The following is a 20,498-nucleotide window of genomic DNA, read 5'->3' on the forward strand; positions in this document are numbered from 1 at the left end:
GCGGGGATGCGGGGATCTCCGAGAGGGAGGGAGGCCCTCGGGGGTCCCTCACCCGCAGCTGCAGCTGGGAGCACCGAGTCAGCGGCCTCCGCCGGGGCTCAACAGGTACCACTCCTTGCTAGAAGCTGTGCCACCGCAGGCCCGCTGCGCTCGGCCCCTGCTCTGCTCTTGCAAAGTTCACAAGCACCGGTCAAGCCCCAGAGCGTCACAGAACACGGTCCCGTCGAGCCTGCCGGCCACGCCGGCCATCCACAGCCGCCCGTGGTGGGAAACATGCATATTCCTTTCTCAAGGGATCCGGACGTGGGCCCCAGCCCTGGGTAAGAAGCGGAAGGGTGGCTGCACTCCATGAGCCTCCCACGCAGGGCAGACGGCGCGGACCAAGCGTTCCTGCCTCCGGCTTCCTTCCCAGCAGGAAGGAAGAAAACACCTCCGGCATTGACCTGAGTGCCCCGTCCAGACTGGCACCTCTGCGTTTGCTTCACTTTGTTCTAAAAGCAACCCTGTGAGATGGGACCTGTCATCCCCATTTCACAGAGGAGGAAACTGAGGCTCAGACTCTGGCCCTAGTCAGTACAGGATGGTTAGGGTCTGTATCCCACAGCTGCGCTTACCAGCAAACTTGCTCTTTTTCCTTCCTTCCTTCCTTCCTTCCTTCCTTCCTTCCTTCCTTCCTTCCTTTCCTTTCTTTCTTTTTCCTTCTTTTCCTTCCTCCTCTTCTCTCTCTTTTCTTCTTTCTCTTCCTTCTCTCTTTTCTTTCTTTCTCTCCTTCCTTCCTTCTTTCCTTCCTTCCTTCCTTCCCTTTCTTTTCTTTCTTTCCTTCTCTTCCTTCCATCTCTTCTCTCTCTTTTCTTCTTTCTCTTCCTTCTCTCTTTTCTTTCTCTTTCTCTCCTTCCCTCCCTCCCTCCCTCCCTCCCTCCCTCCCTCCCTCCCTCCCTCCCTCCCTCCCTGTTGAGACAAACCCTTGGCTCAGAGCTCAGTCTACTCTTACATCCCAGCCCCCTGATCTCCACCCTGGCCTGAGCTAGGATCCACACCAGATGGCCCAGGTAACTGCTGCCATTTCAGTGCCACTATGCAATCCACAGGTGGGGAAAGGGAAACAGTCCAGCTCAGCTGCTCCTACTTTCCCGCCAAGGCTAGGGAAGCACCCACAGAGCGGAGAGTGGGGAGCTGGAGACCCAGGATGGTGGGAAGCATCTCCCCATCTTTGTTCATGTAAGCAGCTTGCTCCGCTCCCCTGGAGGGCACTTCCACTACTTAGGCAGGCCTGAAAACTAGCTCTTCCTTCTCTGCCAGGCAGCAATCAGCAGTCTCCCTATAGCCCACCCCGTGTGTGTGTGTGTGTGTGTGTGTGTGTGTGTGTGTGTGTGTGTGTGTTTGACTCTTTTCAGCACAGGCCAGCCAGGAAGCAAACACCTTTGTTTCTTATAGAGCTAGATTCCAGGAATGAGGCTCCCCCCCCCCTCCAGCCACACACCAAGCACAGGGACAGCCAGGTGCTCTGCCATCAACCGGTACCGAAGTACTGGGGCCTCCGGGACAGTCCAGGGTCACATGGGGCCAGGTACCCCCTGAGGTCCTTCTCCCCTCTGTGAGTGTACATAAGCTGAGTCCCCCATCCTCCTTCAGGGCCCTCCAGGGTCAGCGGGGCAGGCCCAGGGGGCTCAGCGGTGGAGCTGAGATGGAGACAATGTTGCCCTGAGAATAACAAAGGAAGGGCTCACGTGAGAATTTATTTGTACTGATTAGGGCCAAGCAAAAGGTAAAGACCATTGAGGAAGTGCTGTCAGCCAGGCCTGAAACCCAAGAAAGATGCCGTTGGGAGCACAGTGGCCTCTTATGCCCCACCACTCCACGCCACAGCGGTAGTTAGAGCAAACACAGGCCCGTCACTGCCGGTCACTTACACCTTCCCCTCAAATTACACAAACTTTGAAACATTTTTCTAGAAGAAGATGGATGCTTCAGGAGACTTGAGGTCAAGGCTGGGCTGTTTAAAGTATATTATTAACAAATAAACATTTACTGCAGGGGGAAAAAAAGAAGAGGAGGAGGAGAAAAACTCTATAGGCCACCAGGGAACCAAATCATGTTGCTTTTGGCATCAAATGACAGGAGACATTTATGACATGAATGGAGAGCACCAGAGGCTCATGGAAAGGCAGCCGTCTGCCACTTCACTTCCCCTGCCTTCGGAATCAACTTTTTCAGCCCTCCCCACTCCTCCGCTATTACCATCACCTCTCCACTTCTGACCGCGGTGGCCATAAATATATATAATTTGGATTTTGCTCTTTGCTGCCATCAACACAGAATCTGGGGGTTGTGGAGAGCGAAAGATCTCTGGCTGGGCCAGTCAGAGAGCCAAGGACCTGGAGTCCTTGGTAGGGCTGACTGAAAGTTCAGGGGCTGTGCAGATCAGCCTTTCTGCCGCTATACCCAAGCCAAGGACCGACTGTGGTGGCCAACAAATTGGAAGTTACAACTCATGCCATTGGGAGTGTCCTCTGTCCTTCCACCAAAGTGATGCCAAAGCTAACGGGCTATGTTGGCTTGTGTTTTTTTTTTTTTCCTTTCTCTCTCTCCCCTCTTCACCTACTGTCTGTCTCTGTCTCTTTCAAAAACCTGCATAGTCACAATACAGTCCCCCACCCCTTACTTCCCTGGAGCTATTTTAGCCCATCACAAACAGAAACCTCACAGGGCCACAGAGCCTGAGTTGGTGTGTGTGTGTGTGTGTGTATGTGTGGTGTGGTGTGTTCTAACCTCTGGAATGTTCTTCCACCTTTAAGTCTATCTTCCTTCTAAGTCCCTGGATCTCTTCTCCACATCCCTCCTCTTCTAGATCAGCCTTGCTGATGTAGGCTGAACTTTCTTGTCTGATGTTTGAGTCAAAAACAAAAACAATATTCTAGGACAGTTCTTCAGATATGAAATGAAATTATTGAGTATGCTTCCCCAAGCACTATGTAGGCCTTGGGGAGGCCTGTTGTTTCCCCAGTGGAAATCCTGCTTCTCTGGGGCAACACAGGCTCCCAGGAAGAACCACGCACCAGCCCAAGATGCCAACGCAGTGTTGGCATCTGCACCCACCCTCACAGTCAGAAGTTTCTCTAGCACTGAAGCCGCGGATGAAGCCGCTGTCAGACGAAACACCCGCTGAAGCTCCACCAGGGGCCCTTTGGAAGCCACTGTGCAAGGTGATGTCATCACGCTCAGTAGCCACAAGGGCTGGAGGTGGGCTGCCACTTAGCCGAATGATGGGCTGGGAGGTGAACCTGGCTCTCACTTGGTGTCTAATGCTCTTTTTTTTTATGGCAGAGGCAGCCAGGACCTTCACAAGGTCCTCCCAGGAAAAGGGGATGGTTTCTGTGGGAATGGCGCTGACCTGCTTGGGGAGCTTGTGCCAGCCTGGTTTGGGCAAGAAACCTGTCGGCAGTCTGGAGAGTATCTTTAGAGACATGGCATTCCCTGCAACTGCCCCCCTCCCCGGGACAACAATAATTTACAACACTCCCAGGCAGGCAGAGCCTCAGGTAGATGCCTGGTGGCTGTGTGTCCCTACGCTTGGCACGAGGGCAGGAAGGGATGGACCCTCCAATCACATCCTAGACCCTCAAAGCCTCGTCCCCCACTTGAGGAAAATACTGCAAACAAATAAGGCCGCGGCAGCCCAGAGCCTTGGGAATAAAGGGTGAGCCAGGAGTCGGGCAGTGAAAAATGCTTTCTTTCAGCCCCAGATGCCTGCGCGGCAGGAAAGCCTTCCCCTCACCTCCAGCCCACAGAGGAGGTGCTGGGGTTAAATACACAGGCTCCCTCCAAGGAACCAGGGAGCCCCGGACTGGCGCTGCCAGCGGGCGCCCTTCAGCCCTTGGGGCTCCAGAGAGAACACCCCAGGCCCACTCCTAAGGCAAAGCATTGGCTTCTTTTTCTAGGCAGGTTTCTGGAGAGACCCGGTCCCCCAGACAGTGGGCTACGGTGCCTGCAGCTCTGAAATTAGTCTGATACGGTGGTGAAACTTGCAGGCTAGGTCCCCACTGTCCAGCGGGTATTGATGGCCAGCGGTACAGCAGAACATCCAAGCTGGGAAACGAAACCCAGGAGCGAGGGAGGACAGGGAGGCTGCTGGGTTCGTGCCACAGATCCTGCATTGACAACAAGCTGTCCCTGCTCCCGAGGCCGAGGTGAGCCTCCCGGTCCAGGAAAGCCTTTTCCTGGGTAAACACTTCCGAGGAAAAGAATGTGCTGGGAAGCGCCGGCTGAGTCACTTGCGGAGAAATGTTTTAAAAACCATCCCGGGACTCAGAAAGCTTTCCACCATCCTCCCCCCACAAAGTCATTGCCTGGACGTCCCCTTCTGCCGCGGAAGGGTCCCCTACCTGGGCGGACTAGCCCAAGGCGTTCCCTGTGCCCTCAGCAGAGCCTGGGAGGTCGCAACATCCGAGGCTTTGGGTACCGGGGCAGGCCCCTTCCGAAAGGGGGGACGAGCTCCGGGCAGGAGCCCCGCGTCCCGCGAGCACAAAGGCGCCCGCGCGCACGCCCACCGTTCCCCAGACCCCAGCCCGAGCTGCCCTACAGGCCCTCACGCTCCATTGTGTGACAGATTTTTGGACTCTCCCACCGACCCTCCCCACTTCCGGAGCCTCCTGCAGGAATCCGCCACCTCCTTAGGACAGAAACCTTTTCCAGACGAGCGACCGGGGAGAGTGAGTGACAGTCGGCAAGAAAAGGGAGTTACATAATTCGATTTCGCCAAAACTGCCAAGAAAAACAACATATATTGGGCAGGGAGGCTGTCATTTTTTCCCCCCTCATAGTTTCTTCGGAGGAAGACAAGGATCTGCGTTCGGGATTTTTGCGAAGGCCGCGCGCTTTCCCGGGTTCTAACCCGGTTTTCTATTCGAAAAAGGGCCGCGGTCTTGGGTCCCCCTGACCTTTGAAGGAGTCCCCGAAATGCACACAAGGACAGGGGGAAAAGGGAAAGTTTTCAGTTTGCAAACAAAAAACATCCCGGTCCGGCGGCCCGCATTTTCTTTACCCCGCCAGGCCTGTGAGTGGGTTTTTTTTTTTTTTTTAATCAATTGTCCTAAGTGTGCCCAATAGCCAATTAATCACCCCTGTGGTGCGTAAAACAACCTCCCGCTTCTGGGTGCCCGCTGTCGTTGAGAACAAACCGAAAGGAAGAAGACACAGTAAAAACAAAACAAAAAATAGTAACCTCTTCACAAGGGCCGGCTTTGCCCCTTTTACAAAAGTTGTGTGTGTGTGTGTGTGTGTGTAGGCGGGGAGTGCTGTAAATCTCCCAGTGCCGAGGAGGCACACACTCAAATGAAGAAAGCACGCCCCTGTCCCCATTTGCCTTCATTCTCGTCTGAAAAGCATTTGTGCACACATGATATAAATATGCATCTGAGATTCTCAAAAAATCATGAATAAAATATATATATTTTTTATTGTGTAAAAGAACATTGTTTCCGTGCGAGTTCCTGGGGCCTGGCTGATCTCCTGCTCCCTGCAAAATGCTGCCAGGGGACCCTGGGGATTTGTTCCCAAGATTGTCTTGATAACCGCTACCCCGCCCAGGCACACCAGGAGGCCAGCCTATAGCTGATACTTAATTGTCATTATTGTTGGAAAGAAGGGACGGTGCAGGAGGGACAGGGAAAGCAGGGGAGAGGTTAAGGCTGATCCTCCTTTCCCCAGGCCTTCTCCAGGAGCACACACTGAAAACTCAAAGACCGGAGTCCTGGGGACTAAATTCCTGGCCGGCACCTGGAGTTTGCACCTAGGTAGCGGCTAGCTCTTTAGTGATGTTTTTCTTTTCTTTCAAAAACAAATATCAGTGGGACAAAGCAGCTGCAAATGTTTAATTGTTTTGTAAAGTGGGGAGGCTGGTGGCTCGCCTCTCTAAGGTGAAACCCGGCTGCCGTTGCTATTTTGTGGACGAGCCAGAACGACCAGGGAGGTGTCTGCGCCCTCTTTTAGGAGAAGTCCCATAACGACCCCAGGGACAACTATGTGCAAAAGGCTGCAAAGTCTTCCCAGCGTTACATTTTTGAAGAGCCACCCCAAAGTTTCGGAGGTTCCTTTTTCACTTTCCCAGGCCTCTGGGAAAGAACCGCGTTTGGGGCTGCTGAGGTCAGTGGCTAAGCCGGATTCAAGTGGTTCTGCCAGAGCCTAGCCAAGAGTATTTGCCATAGAGGGGCGGCCTGCGACACCCAAGTTCCCAGCCATTGCCACCCCACTTTATCTGTGCTGCTGGGCGCGCAGCTGTGGGCGAACTGCCTAGTGGCCTTTCCTCCGGGAACTAGAGCTCCAGGGCACGGACACAGGACAGATACCAACGACGTGGATGTGCCTAAACCCGGGGAAAAACACACAGAGGGACAGGCCTACACCACTGCGTTACAGGACCAACAAAAGAGCGGATCCTCGGAACCCGCCCCAATTCTCGCCCACGAACACTCCGCCCTACCTCAGCCACCAGAAAGAGTAAGGTGCAAAAAGCAGTCCCTGTCAGCTTCCCAGTTCCTGGGAACACCACCGCGGCCAGCCACCGAGGCCCTCCTAGGCTGCGCTCAGAGGGCTCAGCTGCCCCTCTCCATGCCAGACCCTGGATTCGGAGACTGTACGTTGGCTGCACTCGCTGCCTGGCACATTTAGCCCTCCAAAGGCTCCCGCACTCAGAGACCACACCGGTCCAAAGCGGCCCGAGCAGCCCCATCCAAGAAGCCTTTCTGGGCACCACGGGCACGCTTGCCTCTGCCACCTCACCCCCAGGACCCCCACGCCCTCCTTCTCACAGAGGCTCCCCACGGCATCCCCCACTGCCACTGCACTTCCAGGTGTATGAACGACCCCCAGGCAGGTCACAAGAAACAGCCTGTATCTGCTGAGGTCTGTCCCCAGCCTCCAGCCGGCCAGATCCACAGTGCCCGGCCGCTTAGCCTAGTAGCCGGCAGGTAAGGCTCAACCCGTCTTTCCAGGATCAACCTCCCTTTGCTACAAGAAAGGCAGATGGGGAGGCCTGACTCCTGCCAGCGACTCCAGCTAGAATCCCTGGGCTGCGGCTTCCCAGACAGACTGATTCTCCAGCTAAGAAAAATCGTCAGGGCAAAATTCCCGTCTGGAACGGTTTAGGAAGATGGGCACCCATTTCTCTTTCCCAGAGAACCAAAGTGCAGCAGGGAGCCGGGCAGAGCGGGGGTCTAGGGAGAGCCCTGTGCCGCAGCCGGGGATCAGCACCCACCTCCCGAATCCAGGAACCCCCAGACGCTCTCGGACTGGGAAAAACACAGCCGGGCTTGTCTCTCTAAAGCAATGCCTTTCTTGGAAAATAGACTCTTGGTCCCCATCGCAGGCCCTAGCAAGGCCAAGCCCTTTCCCAGGACCAGCATCCCCTCCACCGGTCCGCCCGGGGCTTTGTCTCGGACCCCAAATTCAGTCGCTCGGCGCAGGTTTCCGGGACAACAGACGGCACCGAGGGGCGGCCCACCAGCGTCGGCTGGGGATGCGGCGGGTCGCCCCGGCCGGGAGCCCTGGGCGCTGGGGCTGCGGGGCCCAGCGGAGCGCGGAGCCGGCCGCCGAGCGGCGCGGGCCCTCCTGGCCAGGCCGGGGTGCCGGTGGGCGGCGGGGTGGGCGAGGGGGCAGGGCGGGAGGCTTACTGTTGGTAGTCTTGTTTGCAGTAGAGTTTGCGATCCCGGAAGTAGCAGCTGGTGGTGAGGGCTTGCTGACACGCCGCACACTGCAAACACTCCTCGTGCCAGGACGACTCGTTGACTCGCATGAGGAAGCGGTCGGAGATGGGCCGCTGGCAGCCCTCGCAGACGGCGGCGGGGTGCGGGCAGTCGGAGCCTGCAGCGCGCGGGGCGAGAGAGCCGGGCCGTCAGCGCAGACGCCGGGCGCGGACGGCCGAGCGGCGGGGGCTCGGCGCGGGGTGGCCGGCGGGGACCCCGGCGGCGGGGACGCTCTCTGGTGACACGCCCCACGCGGCCCACAGAGCCTCCTGCCACCCGGGTCCGCGGTTTGGGTGGACCCGGGGAGACACACACGTATTTTCTCCTTCCAGGGCCCCCTTCCCCGGTGGCCTGACAACTCTCTCAGGCGACAGCCCGGTCTCCCACCCTCCCTGCCGCCCGCTGCCCACCCCGGCCCCGTCCAGGGCAGCGGGTCTAGAACCCAGACCCGGGGAGGAGGAAGGCGCGAGCGACAGCCGAGGCCGCTCAGTCCTCCGTGTGGGGTGGCGTCCCCGGGAGGTGGATCCTTAGGGTGGCCCGTCCGGGGGTGCGGACCCCCTCCCCGCGTCCCGAAAACCCGGTCCCTCCACCCTCTGGCCCTCAGAGCCGCGTCCGCACAGCGGCAGGACGGCCCTACCCCCCTGCCCGGGACCGCTCGGGGGCTGTGACCCAGCACTCACCCAGCAGCACCCCGAGGGCGGCGGGCCCCGGGCGCAGGGCGTGCTCCTCCATCTTGATGCCGTCCAGCATCTTGGCGCAGTCCGTCTGTCCGCGGGGGAAGCACCGCTCCAGGGACTCGGGACCTGTTGCTATATCCATGGGACGCGGGGCGCTCCGCGGGCCTGGCCGGCTGGGCCCGAACCCCCGGCCCGCTGCAGCCGGGGAGGCGCGGCGCCCGCGGGATCGGGGCCGCCCGCTGCCCCGGGGCGAGCGTGGAGCGGCGGCGGCGGGCTGGCCCCGGGCCCCGGCGTGGCGCGGGCGGGCGGGCGGGCGGGCCCGGGCGCCTGGCAGCTCGGCGCGCCGCGCCCTCCCGGCCCCTCGCAGCCACGCGCGCCCGAGGCTCGCCTGTCACCTGCCTGCCAGCCCCGGGTCCCGGCTGCGGCGGCGGCGGCGGGCGGGCGGCACGAGGAGCCGCGGCGAGGAGGAGGAGGAGGAGGCGGCGGCGGCGGCGGCGGCGGCGGGCGGGGGAGGGGGCGGGGGTGCAGGGGCGGCCCCGCGGGCTGGGGGGGGCGCGGGCCACGCAGCGGGGTCCCGGGCGGGGCGCAGCGGGCCGCGGGGCTCCGGGCGCGCTCCCCGCACTACTCCAGTGCCATGGTGCGCCCGAGGAGCCGCTCGGTTTAGAGCCGGGGCCGGCGGCGGAGGGATACTCCGGCCCGGAGCCGCCTCACCCCTCCTCAAACTTCCTGACATTTGAACTCATTGGTGCGCCTGGTATCACTGCGCCGGGATGAGCCGGCGGCTCCACGTCAAATAGTGCCGTCGCCTCCCCCCTCCCCGCGGGAGGGCTCCCCGCGCCCCCGGCCTGCGCCCCGCGCCCGACCCGCCGGCCTGCCCACCCCCGGCAGAAGTTTGGGAGCCATCGGAACACAGCCTGCGCCCCAGCCCTCTCGGAAATTTGATTTCGGAGTTGGGGGAAATCAGGCTCCTCTTTTCTTTTTTTCTTTCTCTCTTGCCTTTTTTATTATTCATATTTTTGTTAAAAAAAAAAAAAAAACACCAAACAACAAACAGAAGAGCCCCAGCGTTCAGAGGAGTGGCCCCGGGCGAGGCCAGACCGTGAGGACGGCGGGGAGCGCAGCGACTCCTCCGGGGGCCGGCGCCAGGCGGGAGCCGCTGCTCCAAACCCGGACTTGGCGGAGGTAGGTGGCGGGGGCCGAGTTGCTGTCCCCCCCCCGAAGGCGGGGCCTGCACCGGACAGCTGGGTGCGCAGCCAGGCCCCGGGATCCGGGGATGGGGGAAGCATCAAATGCGGGCAAGGGCCGCTGGCCCCCCGGTTCGCCGAGGGGAGCCCCGACCACAGGCGGGGTGCAGAGGGGCTGGAGTTTGAATGGGAGGTCCCGGAAAGCCCAGGCCTGGCGGAAAGGGGGGGGAGTGAGCTGAAGGGGTCCCCCAGATTCAGGATGGGGGGACAGTGGGTGAACTAGGACGGTCAGGCCCGGGTTGAGAGCAAAGGAGTGCAGGACGATCTAGCGGGCCGGGAAGGGGGTCTGGGCTCCCTGACGGGGGCAGCGGGCGAGGGCTGGGCCTCCCAGGCCTCGGAGGGGAGGTGCAGGTAAGAAGCGGGAGCCCGGGGATCTAGGCGCCGAGGCCTCGAGCGGCGCGGCTCCGGTCGCCCCAGGGAAATGGGGGTGACCCTGGAACCCGTGCCCTTTCCCTGTGGCCAAGGGGCCTGCCTGGCCAGGGGTAGGGACGACGCGCTGGCCAAGTGGGCCTCTGCAGCGGGCGGCGCCAGGCCAGCGACCTGCGGCTGGCCGCTCCAGCGAGCCTCCGGCCTCACACCCTCGAGGAAACTGGAAGGCGTCGCGTCGGGGACACGGGGTACCACCCCCGCGCGAGTTTCGTCCTGGGATAACGGGAGGGATGGCGCGGGGGCCCCAGGACGGGAGCTAGCCGCCCCCCCCCCCCCGGAGCCCCTCCGGCCGCGGGGCAGCGGCGCGAAGCCGGGGCGGGGATGGAGGGCACGGAGGGCGGGTCCCCTGACCCCGCTGGAGGCGAGAGGGCGGGTCGGATTTGGAGGCTGCGGGAGGCTCGGTCAGAAGTGGCCCCCTGTGCTCGCCCCCCCCCGGGGCCCCCGGCTTTGTGGAGGATTAGCGGTCACCGCCCCACCCCAGTACCTGCCTGCGTGTCGGTGGGTATCCGGGTGTGCCTGTGCGTGTCCCGCTCGGCTCCGGACGCCGAGGCTACTGAGTACTTGTGTCCCTGGGAACGTCACGTTTTGTGTTTGTGTGTCCTGGCGACAATCCGGGCAGTGGGTGTCTCTGCGTCGTGCGCACCTCTGCAGACCTTCTCGCGCCTCGGTGTCGTGTTTTCGCACGTCTTTGTGTGTGTCCCCATGTCTGTGTCCCTGCGAGGATGTGTGCGCCTTTGTGTGCGCCCTGGCTCCTGGAGCCCGCCTGGGAGATTTTTCTCTAGTGTGTACCCGAGTTACCTTTGTGCTTCTTTTTGTCCCCCCGCCCCGCCCCGGGTTCCTGACTCGTTCTGTGTCGCCCGGAGGTTTTTCTTTCTCTGGCTTTGTGTTCCCCGTGTTTCTCGCCTCCTTTTGTGTGCGTCTGTCTCCCGGAGCGAGGGTCTGTGGGTGTGGAGTTTTCCCCCACACACCCTTCGCCCGCTCGGCTTTACCCGGTGTGGGAAATCTTAGGCTCTGAGCGGTGAGGCTGGGCAGAGGCCTGGGCCTGGGCCGCCTTCCCTAGGTATCTGGGCCCTGGCGCTCAGCTGCGGGAAGAAGCCGGCCGGGCAAGGCTTGCAGAGCCGGGAGGCGCCGAACCGCGCGCCGGGCCGGCGGGCCCGCCGGGTGCGCTCCGCCCTCTGCTGGCCACAGCGTGTCCCTGCACCCACCGCGGGGCGCCGTGAGCAGGGGAAAAGCCCCGCTTCCAGGCCCCTACCTTGGCCATCTCCTTGAGGCTGAATAGACAAGTATTTTCTGGGTCTCAAACCCTGAAGACGCACCCTGGACCCTAAGAAATCCGTCAGTGTTCCACCCCCATCCCCATTCCCCCATCCCCCCATCCCCGCGCTCCCTGTGCCTGGCCATCTCTAGTCCATCCCTCTCCGTCTCTCTTTAGCTGAATGGAGGCCCGTGCGGCCTGGCCTCTGAGACTTCTCCGACCCTCTGGCTGGCGTTCGGGACCAGGTCTGGGCCTATGGCTATGTTTGCTGCGCGTCCTGCAGGGCTCGAAGCCAGGGCTCAGCGCCGAAGACACACCTGTAGCCCCCCATTTGGTGCATGGCTGATGCAGTTATTGACGTCTTTCCCTGCGCCCCTGTCCAAGCCGCAGCCCTGGGCCCGGCCCGGCCCCAGCCCGGCCCCAGCCCGGCTGCCAGAACCGTCGGCAACTGAGCCCAGCGCTCCCTGGCTGCACAGTGAAACCAGGCTTCCGTCGCTCGGTCGTGTGGCTGAGGATGCTCTGTTCGCAGCCTTGATCCCTCCTCCGCGCCCGTCTCCTTCTGTCCGTTCTCCCGGGTTTGTAGGCCTCTGTCCCTGTCCTTTGTCCTCACTTCTCAACCCGAGTTGACTCTCGCCGCTCCTCCCTCCCTCCCAGCCGCTTGCAGTCGTCCGCGTGTCTCCGGAGCATCGCGAGGATGCTTGGCCTCTCAGCCTCCGCGGAAGAATAAAGTACAGAAGGACAGCGGCCTAGGCCCGGCGCCCACTGTTCTCCGCGGGCCTCGAGCAGCTCCTGGCTCGGCGGGAGCTCAGCCTCTCGCTTCCCTCCTGGCGATCTCCCACCGGCGGCTCTGAGGCTCGCAACGCTGGCGGCAGATCGCTCCGCGCCCCGTCCAACGCGGGATGCTCGCTGCTTGCAGAATCCACTCCGGATTCTTTCTACCTGAGTAACAACGGCGGAGGCCGGCTGCCAGCAACCGTGGGACCGCAAAAAAACAAGCAGGAGGGATCTGGGCTCTTCCTGCTCCCGGAGGCGCGCAGCTCCGGAGCCCCGATCCTTGTAGCTTAGGATCTCACAACCTCTCCCGGTAGTGACCCGTCTCCTACGAGCGGGGATGGGAGGGAGGGGGAGGGCTACACCAGTGAAAACCCAACCATTTCATGCTTCTAACCAGAGTCCGACAGAGAGAGAGAGAGAGAGAGAGAGAGAGAGAGAGAGAGAGAGAGGCCCTCCAGGTTCATCCCTGCTGGAGTCTCAGAGCCCAGCAGGGATGAAGCCCGGACCGCGACGTTGGTCTTTCTGCTTTGCTGCAAGAGCCGGGGCCACGAAGCACCCAGGCCCACCGCACGCTCCCCCAGGCTAATGGAGCCTCAAGATCTATGGCCTCGCTGAACCAAGAGCTGTCCCAAGCCGTGGGCCACGGCTCTCCGGGAGAAGACTCGGTCGACCCCAGGTCCCTGGTGCTGAAGAACCCGCGAACTTCGAAGCGGAGCAAGGGCGCGCCCAGTGCTCAGCAGAGCATTTCCAACCAGGCACTATTCCGAGCGAGCGAGCATGAGACAGTCACTTCCCACCGCCTACGGAAGGGCACCTGAGGGCTTCCTGTGCTGGTGAAGTTCTCCAAAAAGCCTGGGGGCTCTTGAGGCGGATGAGAGAGGGGTGCCAGGGTTTGCCGGTGGCCAGTGTGTACTAGGCGGAAGCGAGTGAAGTCTCTCAGCCCTCCGACAATCCCCACTCCGGCCATTAGCCTGGGCCATTAGTGCTGGGCTTGTTCCACATGTCAGGAAACCAGGCTCCTTCGTATCCAAAGGCAGTTCTTGGGGAGGCCCTCCCAGGACTGGGTGGCCCAAAGCCGAGTCTCCCACTGGCCAGGCAATGAATAGGGACAGGAAAATGGCAGGTCTCAGGAAGCTCCCAGATCTACTCTCAGGGTCTGCTTAGGAGATGTCATGGTAGACCTGTCCCTCTGCCCCTCAGTGTTCCCAGTGTTCTCAGTCTGTGCAGTGGATGTTAAACAGAACAAACAAGCAACAACAACAAAACCATTGCTCTTCATGGGTTGCTGGGAGGGAGACAGGGAAGTGCCCATGGCTCAGTCTAGGGCTATTTGATGGATCCTTGTATTGGAGTGGAACAGACACAGAGGACTCTTCCTTCTCTTCCTCTTCCTCCTCTAGAGCCAGAGGGAAAACAGACTTGTCTCAAAGGCAGTTCGATCTGGTCTCTTCCTTCCCTCCAGGACAGGTGAAGTCTCCACTGCAGGTTCCCGTGTCCACAGGAGACTCTGGCCAGTGTCTGGGCACCCATCACAGACAGCTCAGCCTTCTCCACTCGCTCTACCATGAAACCTGGGGCTGAGAGCAGCTAGCACGGAGAGTGGGAGCTAGGAGAGGTGATAGAATAAAATATATATATATATATAAAACAAACCCACAAGGAGGAAACTCCTGTTAGAGACTATGATGCACGTGTTCCCTGTGTTACGTTGCTTTTGCCAAGCACTTTCCTTAAGAACCTCTGCATTTCTTGCCAAATGGATGGTCTCAGCATCTTTAAGATTGAGGGGCTCCCCAAACCAGGACAGGAACCAGAACAAAGAGAGGGTTGAAGGACCGCGTTTGGAGCCATAAAAGCCTCATTAGGACCTCGAGAATAAGTCACAGAATCGGACACAAATTCACAAAAGCCAGGGAGTGGATCCGTCTCCACCCTGAGGGTCCGTGGGCTGAAGAAGGGGGGTTGGTGTGAGCCATGGCGGGTGCCTCTCTTATTTGATCTCTATCTTAAATCCACTTCAAAACGCTGCGGCTCAGCCGAATTGGAGGTTGGCCCCTTCCTGTAATCATTTGGTGTCTAGTAAAGTTTTTATGAGTGTCTGTGCAAATAAATGCATCTGACGATGTGCTGTTTGTTCGGCTCTGCCGCTCGCTGCATGTGATGTGGGAGATGTGTGCATCGTGTGTTGGCCCTCGGAGGAGAAAAAGAGCAAGGCACAAACAAATAAAAATAAGCCTGGAACCTCTGCAGAGGGGTGGGGCCTGGGCTGGTCCACCGCTGACCTCAGCTGTCTCAGATAGCCAGGCCAGCTCAAGGGCCCCTGAAGAACCTACCAGTGGAGTCTGAAGCCTTCGGGAGCTCCGTGGGGGTGCTCAGGCTTGGGTGATAGACTCAGTGACTTGCTGGTTTCTGGAAGGGCCTTTTTGGAAACAGAACAAGGCTCACCCATTTTTCCCTCCCTGCAGGGTCTTATGGCAAAGTCAAATGAATGCTAAGTAAGCGTGAGTTTGGGGAGTTACGTGGTTGACCTGTGTGAGCTCAGGAGAGCTGCCTGGAAGACAGTGCTGATCAGAGAGCCACACTGGCTGTCTAGTCCGCTTTGGGAAAAGCCTCAGCGCTGGGCAGGGTGGGAAACGAGGCTCCTGCTCTTCTTCACATGACCTTTTAGCACAGTTTTTCTGTCTTGTGCCGGTTCTGTAGAGCCCATGCTAGCTAGCATTCTCTCCTCCCAGCCCTGCAGCCTTGATGTGTTTGCTTTGAACTGATTATAGAACTTTTATTGAACTATAATATGCACAAAGAAATGTGTACAAAGCATGAAATTATAAAGGGGATACTCCCATGCCACTAATCCTAGATTAAGACAGAGGATGCCTCTGCATTTTCCAAAAGCACCCTCCTCCCCCATCTTGCTCTCCCCCACTCTACCTTCAGTTTGGTTGTTTTTGGACTTTATCTAAATGACATCATATAGCACATTTTCCTTCCTGTACTTAATCATGAGGTTTTGTAGGAAAAGTTGGTTCTCTCTGCTGGATGATCGGTGGTTGACAATTTTTGGGATTCCCATACCCTCTCGGGGCTGATTTTCTGGAGTTTAACCCACCCTCATTACATATCCTGTCCCATCCATTCAAAACACCCTTCTGATCCCACATTTTGTCAGGGGCATTGGTAATCTTGCTGTAAGCCTAGAATCTGCCCCTCCCCATTAGAACCCCCCAAAGGAACACCCTGTGCACCGGGGAAAATGCACCCAGAATCTTCTTTCATCTCAGCCTCTCTTTCATATCTAGTACCCTCTGAGACAAGTGTCAAGGTGAAGTCACTCATGAGAGGTCACACAGCCTTGAAAGGGTCAGATCCTGGACTCAAAACCCAGTTGGCCTAACTCCAAACCCCAGGCTCTTGTCACCTCTCCACATGGCTCCCCTGGGCATCCAGGCCCAGGCGTGAACAGTCCTCTTCCAGCAGGGAGGAAGCTGGACTTTTTCCAAAGGAAACGCTGGGAAACACAAAACCCCAAACAGCAAACAAGGCAGGATGGTTTCCCAGGCCCCAGCTGCCTAACCTTGGGTAGTGCAGGTCTGATGGGGCTGGTTCGGTCTGGACTGGTCCAGTCTCCTTTGTTGTGTGTCACCATCGTGTGACATCACGCCATCCAGCCCATGCCAGAACATCATTCCTGAAAGTCAGCTATTCAGTCCACCTCACAGATGAGGACACTGAGGCTCAGAGGGATCTGGTGTCCTGCCTCAGCCCACCAGTTTCTTAGGGCCTGAACTGGATTGTAGCTGCACCAAGGCTGCCCTTGGTTCATCTCTGCCTGGCCTTCCCTTGAACAAGTCTATCCGTCACTGTCCATGGATCCACTCTTGTCCTGTTTTGCTTGAAGGATGGCCCAAAGGCACTGGGAGTCTGGGGGTGGGAGGGGGCGGGTAGAGCTGAGTTGTAAGAGCTCTTGGCTGTTCTCCTGGCTTCTCATTTGGAAAGCGAGTAATTTCACCACCTCACACTACTATTGGGGAGTTTAACAAGGTCTGTGGTCATTTTGTTTGCATGTATATGGGCTCATGTATGTGGGAAATACGGAAATACATATCAGTGTGTGTGTGTGTGTGTGTGTGTGTGTGTACGTGCATGGTCACTGCCCAAAGCTGATGGAGAGTGTTTTAATCAGGTTCCACTTTATCTACTGAGGCTGAACCTGGAGTTGCAGATTCTGGCTCACAGTCTTGCTAGCCATTTTGCCACGGGGAAGCCCCTCCAACTGTGCTAAAAGGTCATGTGAAGAAGGGCAGGAGCCTCACTTTCTACCCTGCTCAGCGCTGAGGCTTTTCCCAAAGTGGACTAGACAGCCAGTGTGCCTCTCTGACCAGCACTGTCTCCCAGGCAGCTCTCCTGAGCTCACACAGCCCCTGAGTGCTGGGATTACAAGCCCCTGTCTGTCTGTTGTTTGTTTGTTTGTTTGTTTGTTTGTTTTACAGAGGTTCTGGAGATCCAAACTACTGAGCCATCTCCTCAGCCCCTCTGTGATCTTTAGAATCTGTAACCATTCAGAATGTTACAATGCCCTCCTGTTAGAGAAAGGATGTGCAAAGGCCCTGAATCAGAAGACACTGGAGCCATAGGATGCCGGGGCGGCTGACCGCAGCAAGGCCCTGTAGGTCATGGTGAGGAGTGTGGACTTGCACTTGAGAGCAAATAGGAAGCCATGAAGGGTTTCAACATCCGTGCCATGGTCAAGTGTGTTGCTTACGACAACCTCTCTGGCTGCAGTGAGGGGCAAGCCTGTAGGCCAGAGGCCAAGTGACCAGGCATTGGGTTTCAATATCCCCTTTGTATGCAATGAGGCTGGGCAGTGTGAAGAGCAGGCCTTATCCTCCAATTTCCCATAGAGGTTGTGTTTCCAGAGTCAGGGTTTCGTGTTACACAGAGCTGTTCTTTCTGGAATGCGGCCCCCAAGCAACCCCTGCTGGACCCTCCATGGAAGGAGGGGCTCCTGTGAGTACAATAGCGTAAGGTTCTGCAGTGTCTGTCCCCACAGTCAGAGCAGTATCTGGGGCTGTTCTTGCTACTAAGCACTGTGGGAGTCTTACCGGATGGTCCTGGTGAAGCTCCTGACATCAGTGACCTCGCGGCAATCTTGTGATCTGGTTGTCACGGTTGCCCCGAGAACCCACAAGGAAGGTGAGGCTCACCTGGTGAAGCCCTCTGCCCAAGGTCACTGCCTCCACACTGATACCTCTGGGTACCAAGTAATGTGTGTGTGTGTGTGTGTGTGTGTGTGTGTGTGTACGTACGTGTGTGTTGTGTCTTCGAGCCTGCTGAGATTCAGAAAGCCCTGTAACTGTTCCACAGTGGGTAGAAAAGCCAGAAAATTCCATTTGTGCATCCCAGCCTCACCTCTGCTTCAGCCCACACAATATGCCCAGCAGAGATCTCCTCCCTGGAAGAGCTTGGCGAGTCAGGCTTTCCTAAATGCAGGACAAGCCTCCAAGTCCAGAAACCTTCCGATGGCCTCTCACTGGCCTGGTCTCTGCCCCCCCCTCCCCTCTGCTCCCTGCATGGCTCACCTCGCCAAGATTCTTGGCCTTATTTCAGCATCTCAGACTTGGCAGGGCTGCTCCGTCAGCCTGCATAGCTGGACTCCGTCCTGTTTTTAGCTCACTCCTATGCATCTTTTGTGTGTCTCTGTAAATGTCACTTCCTCCCAGAAGCCTCCTCTCTCATTCTGACAGGTCAGACTACCTTGGCTGTGTTTTCTCTGTCCTGTGTCACCTTCACTGTGTAAGTAGGTTGTAAGCCTCCTTCATCCCCTCTCTGTTTGTGTTTTGTTTTTGTTTTTGTGTTACAGCTTTGCGAGAAACCCAGGAATGGAATGATGGGGGAAGGACCAGTGGTGGGGAAGGGATTGGTGCTATGGATTTTGGTTATCTGACAGACCAGTAGCCGTACAAAACTCCCCTCACACTGTACTCTAAGGTGAACTGTAAACAGACGGGAGAAAGGAGGCTCAGGCATTGGAAGGCACACGCCCTTGTCCCATAGATAGGAGCCAGAAGACCTGAGATTTGAACCTGTGTCTCAGAGCCCGAGCTCGTGCTTCCTGAATCATGCTGATGACATCATTTTGTCCCTTGATACCTGCCCAGAGGAAGCCTCCCTGGTAGGTGAGTGCATTGCCCCTTCCAGGTGCCTGTCATTGTTGGATGGAGTGCTGGATTTCCTCTGCCTGGCGACTGACTGGCGGTTTCTCCCAGGAGGGAGGCGAGAGTGAACCTACTCACAGATACTCTGAAAGCTGAAGTGTGTGGGAGGTTACCCATTAGCCATTTTATACCAAACCATGACAAAAGAGGGGGCAATACCAGAGTCCCTCAGCAGAGCTCAGCTCGTATTTTCTGAGAAACAAAACGTCAAAGGATTTATTTATTTATTTATTTATTTATTTATTTATTTATTGTTTTTCAAGACAGGTTTGTTCTGTGTAGCCCTGGCTATCCTCGAACTCACTTTGTAGACCAGGCCGGCCTTGAACTCGGAGATCTGCCTGCTTCTGCCTCTCCAGTCCAAGTATTGGGACTAAAGATGTGCACCACTGCCTGGGGCACTGTTTTGTTCATTCTATCTATCTGTCTATCTATCTATCTGCCTGTCTATCTGTCTATCTATCTATCTATCTATCTATCTATCTATCTATCTACCTATCTATGTAGTTTTTGCTCTGGCTATCCTGGAGTTCGTTATGTAGATCAGGCTAGCCTTGAAACTCACAAGAATCCTCCTGCCTCTGCATCCTAAGAGCTGGGGTTAAAGGTGTGCAGCACCGTGCCTGGCCTCCAAACCTTTTTTTTTTTTTTTTTTTTTGTATACATTTTGCTCATTTGTTTGTAGATGGGGTCTGGCTTTTGGCCCTGGCTGGCCTGGTGGTCACTATGATGGCTTTAAAGTTTCAGCAAACTCCTTGCTATCTCTGCAGTGCTGGGAATAAAGGCATGTATTGCCACACCCAGCAACTTCTTTTGTATTATGAAAAATTTCAAATTTGTACAAAAGTAGAATAATACACCCATTACTTAGGTTCAGGTATCACAGCTCACATACACTCTAGTTTCATTTTTATCCCACTCCAATTTCCCCACCCCACTGGATTTAAGATTATTAATTAATTTATTTTATATATAATACAGCCTGGGGCCTCACACTTGCTAGGCCGGCTCTGTACCGCTAAGCTAAGTCCTCAGCTCCCCTTCCCATTGCCCGTGGATGACTTAAAAGTTTAAAACCATATTTCTTATTTGCATGTCTGTGCATATGCGTGGGGTATGTAAGTGGACGCTCATTCAGAGGACAGAGCCTCATGCAGTCAAGGCTTCTCCCGTTTCACCTTGATGTGGCTTTCACTGATCAAGCTCCAGGTCACAGGACTTGCATGGGAAGTGCCTTTCCTGCTGGCCATCTCACAGCCCATTCAAAAACAAAATATTTACTCATTTATTTTATTTTTGTTATTTTTTAAAGACAGGGCTTCTCTGTGTAGCCTTGGCTGTCCTGGACTCATTTTGTAGAGCAGGCTGGCCCCAAACTCACAGAGATCCACCTGCATCTACCCCCCGGAGTGCTGGGATTACAGCACTCAGATTATTTAATTATTTCTTGTGGATTATCTCAAAGCAGATTCTAAATGCTATATAATATCAAGCATAGCTGTAGGGATATGTGAAAAATTTGAGACTGGATTTTGCTATGTGTTCCAGGCTGACACTGAGCTCACCATCTAGGCTGCTTTCCAACTTACAGCAATCTTCCTGTGTCAGCCTCCCGAGTACTAGAATGACAGGGATGCCAACATGCACGACTTGGTATATATTTCTAAAATAAAGAGAACCATTTAAATTCCTTTATTGTATTTATTTTTAAATTGTATACCTATGAGTGTGTAATTGCGTCCCATGTGTGCAGTGCCCATGAACGCCAGAAGAGGGCATCAGATCCCCTGGAACTGGAATTACACATAGCTGTGGACTGTTTTGTGGGAGCTGAGGCTTGAACCCAGGTCCTCTGTAAGTGAACAGCAGTAAGTGAAGAGGTGCCCATTTACCATGGCATGTATGTGGAGGTCAGAGGACAACCTGTGGGAACTGATTCTCTCCATCCACCATGTGGGTCCTAGGGATCAAAGCCTCCCTGCTTTTTTCTGAATTGCACCAGTACCCATTGTCTTGGCTAGTTTTCTGTCGCAGTGACCAAATATCAGACAGAGGCAATGTAAGGAACGGAAGTTAATTTCCTTCACAGTCCATCGTGGTGGGGAAAGCACGGTGGCAGGAGGCCGAGCTGGGGCTCAGGACATAGAAAGAGGTGAGGGCTGGCCCTC

General features: G+C 56.8%; 1 protein-coding gene across 2 annotated transcripts in view; it reads right to left on the bottom strand.

Moving 5' to 3' along the window:
- Positions 1-8,671, bottom strand: part of Lmx1b (LIM homeobox transcription factor 1 beta) — a 77,516-nt gene extending 68,845 nt beyond the window's left edge. For both annotated transcript variants that reach the window (XM_021644345.2, XM_021644344.2), the window contains exons 1-2: positions 8,420-8,671; positions 7,668-7,857 (exon numbers count right to left, since the gene is read on the bottom strand). In XM_021644345.2, coding sequence (XP_021500020.1) covers positions 7,668-7,857; positions 8,420-8,558 — 329 coding nt within the window. In that variant the 5' untranslated portion in view covers positions 8,559-8,671. The remainder of the gene's footprint in view (positions 1-7,667; positions 7,858-8,419) is intronic.
- Between the last annotated feature and the right edge of the window lie 11,827 nt (positions 8,672-20,498).

Source organism: Meriones unguiculatus, chromosome 8 (assembly GCF_030254825.1).
Source record: "Meriones unguiculatus strain TT.TT164.6M chromosome 8, Bangor_MerUng_6.1, whole genome shotgun sequence".
Lineage (NCBI taxonomy): Eukaryota > Metazoa > Chordata > Mammalia > Rodentia > Muridae > Meriones > Meriones unguiculatus.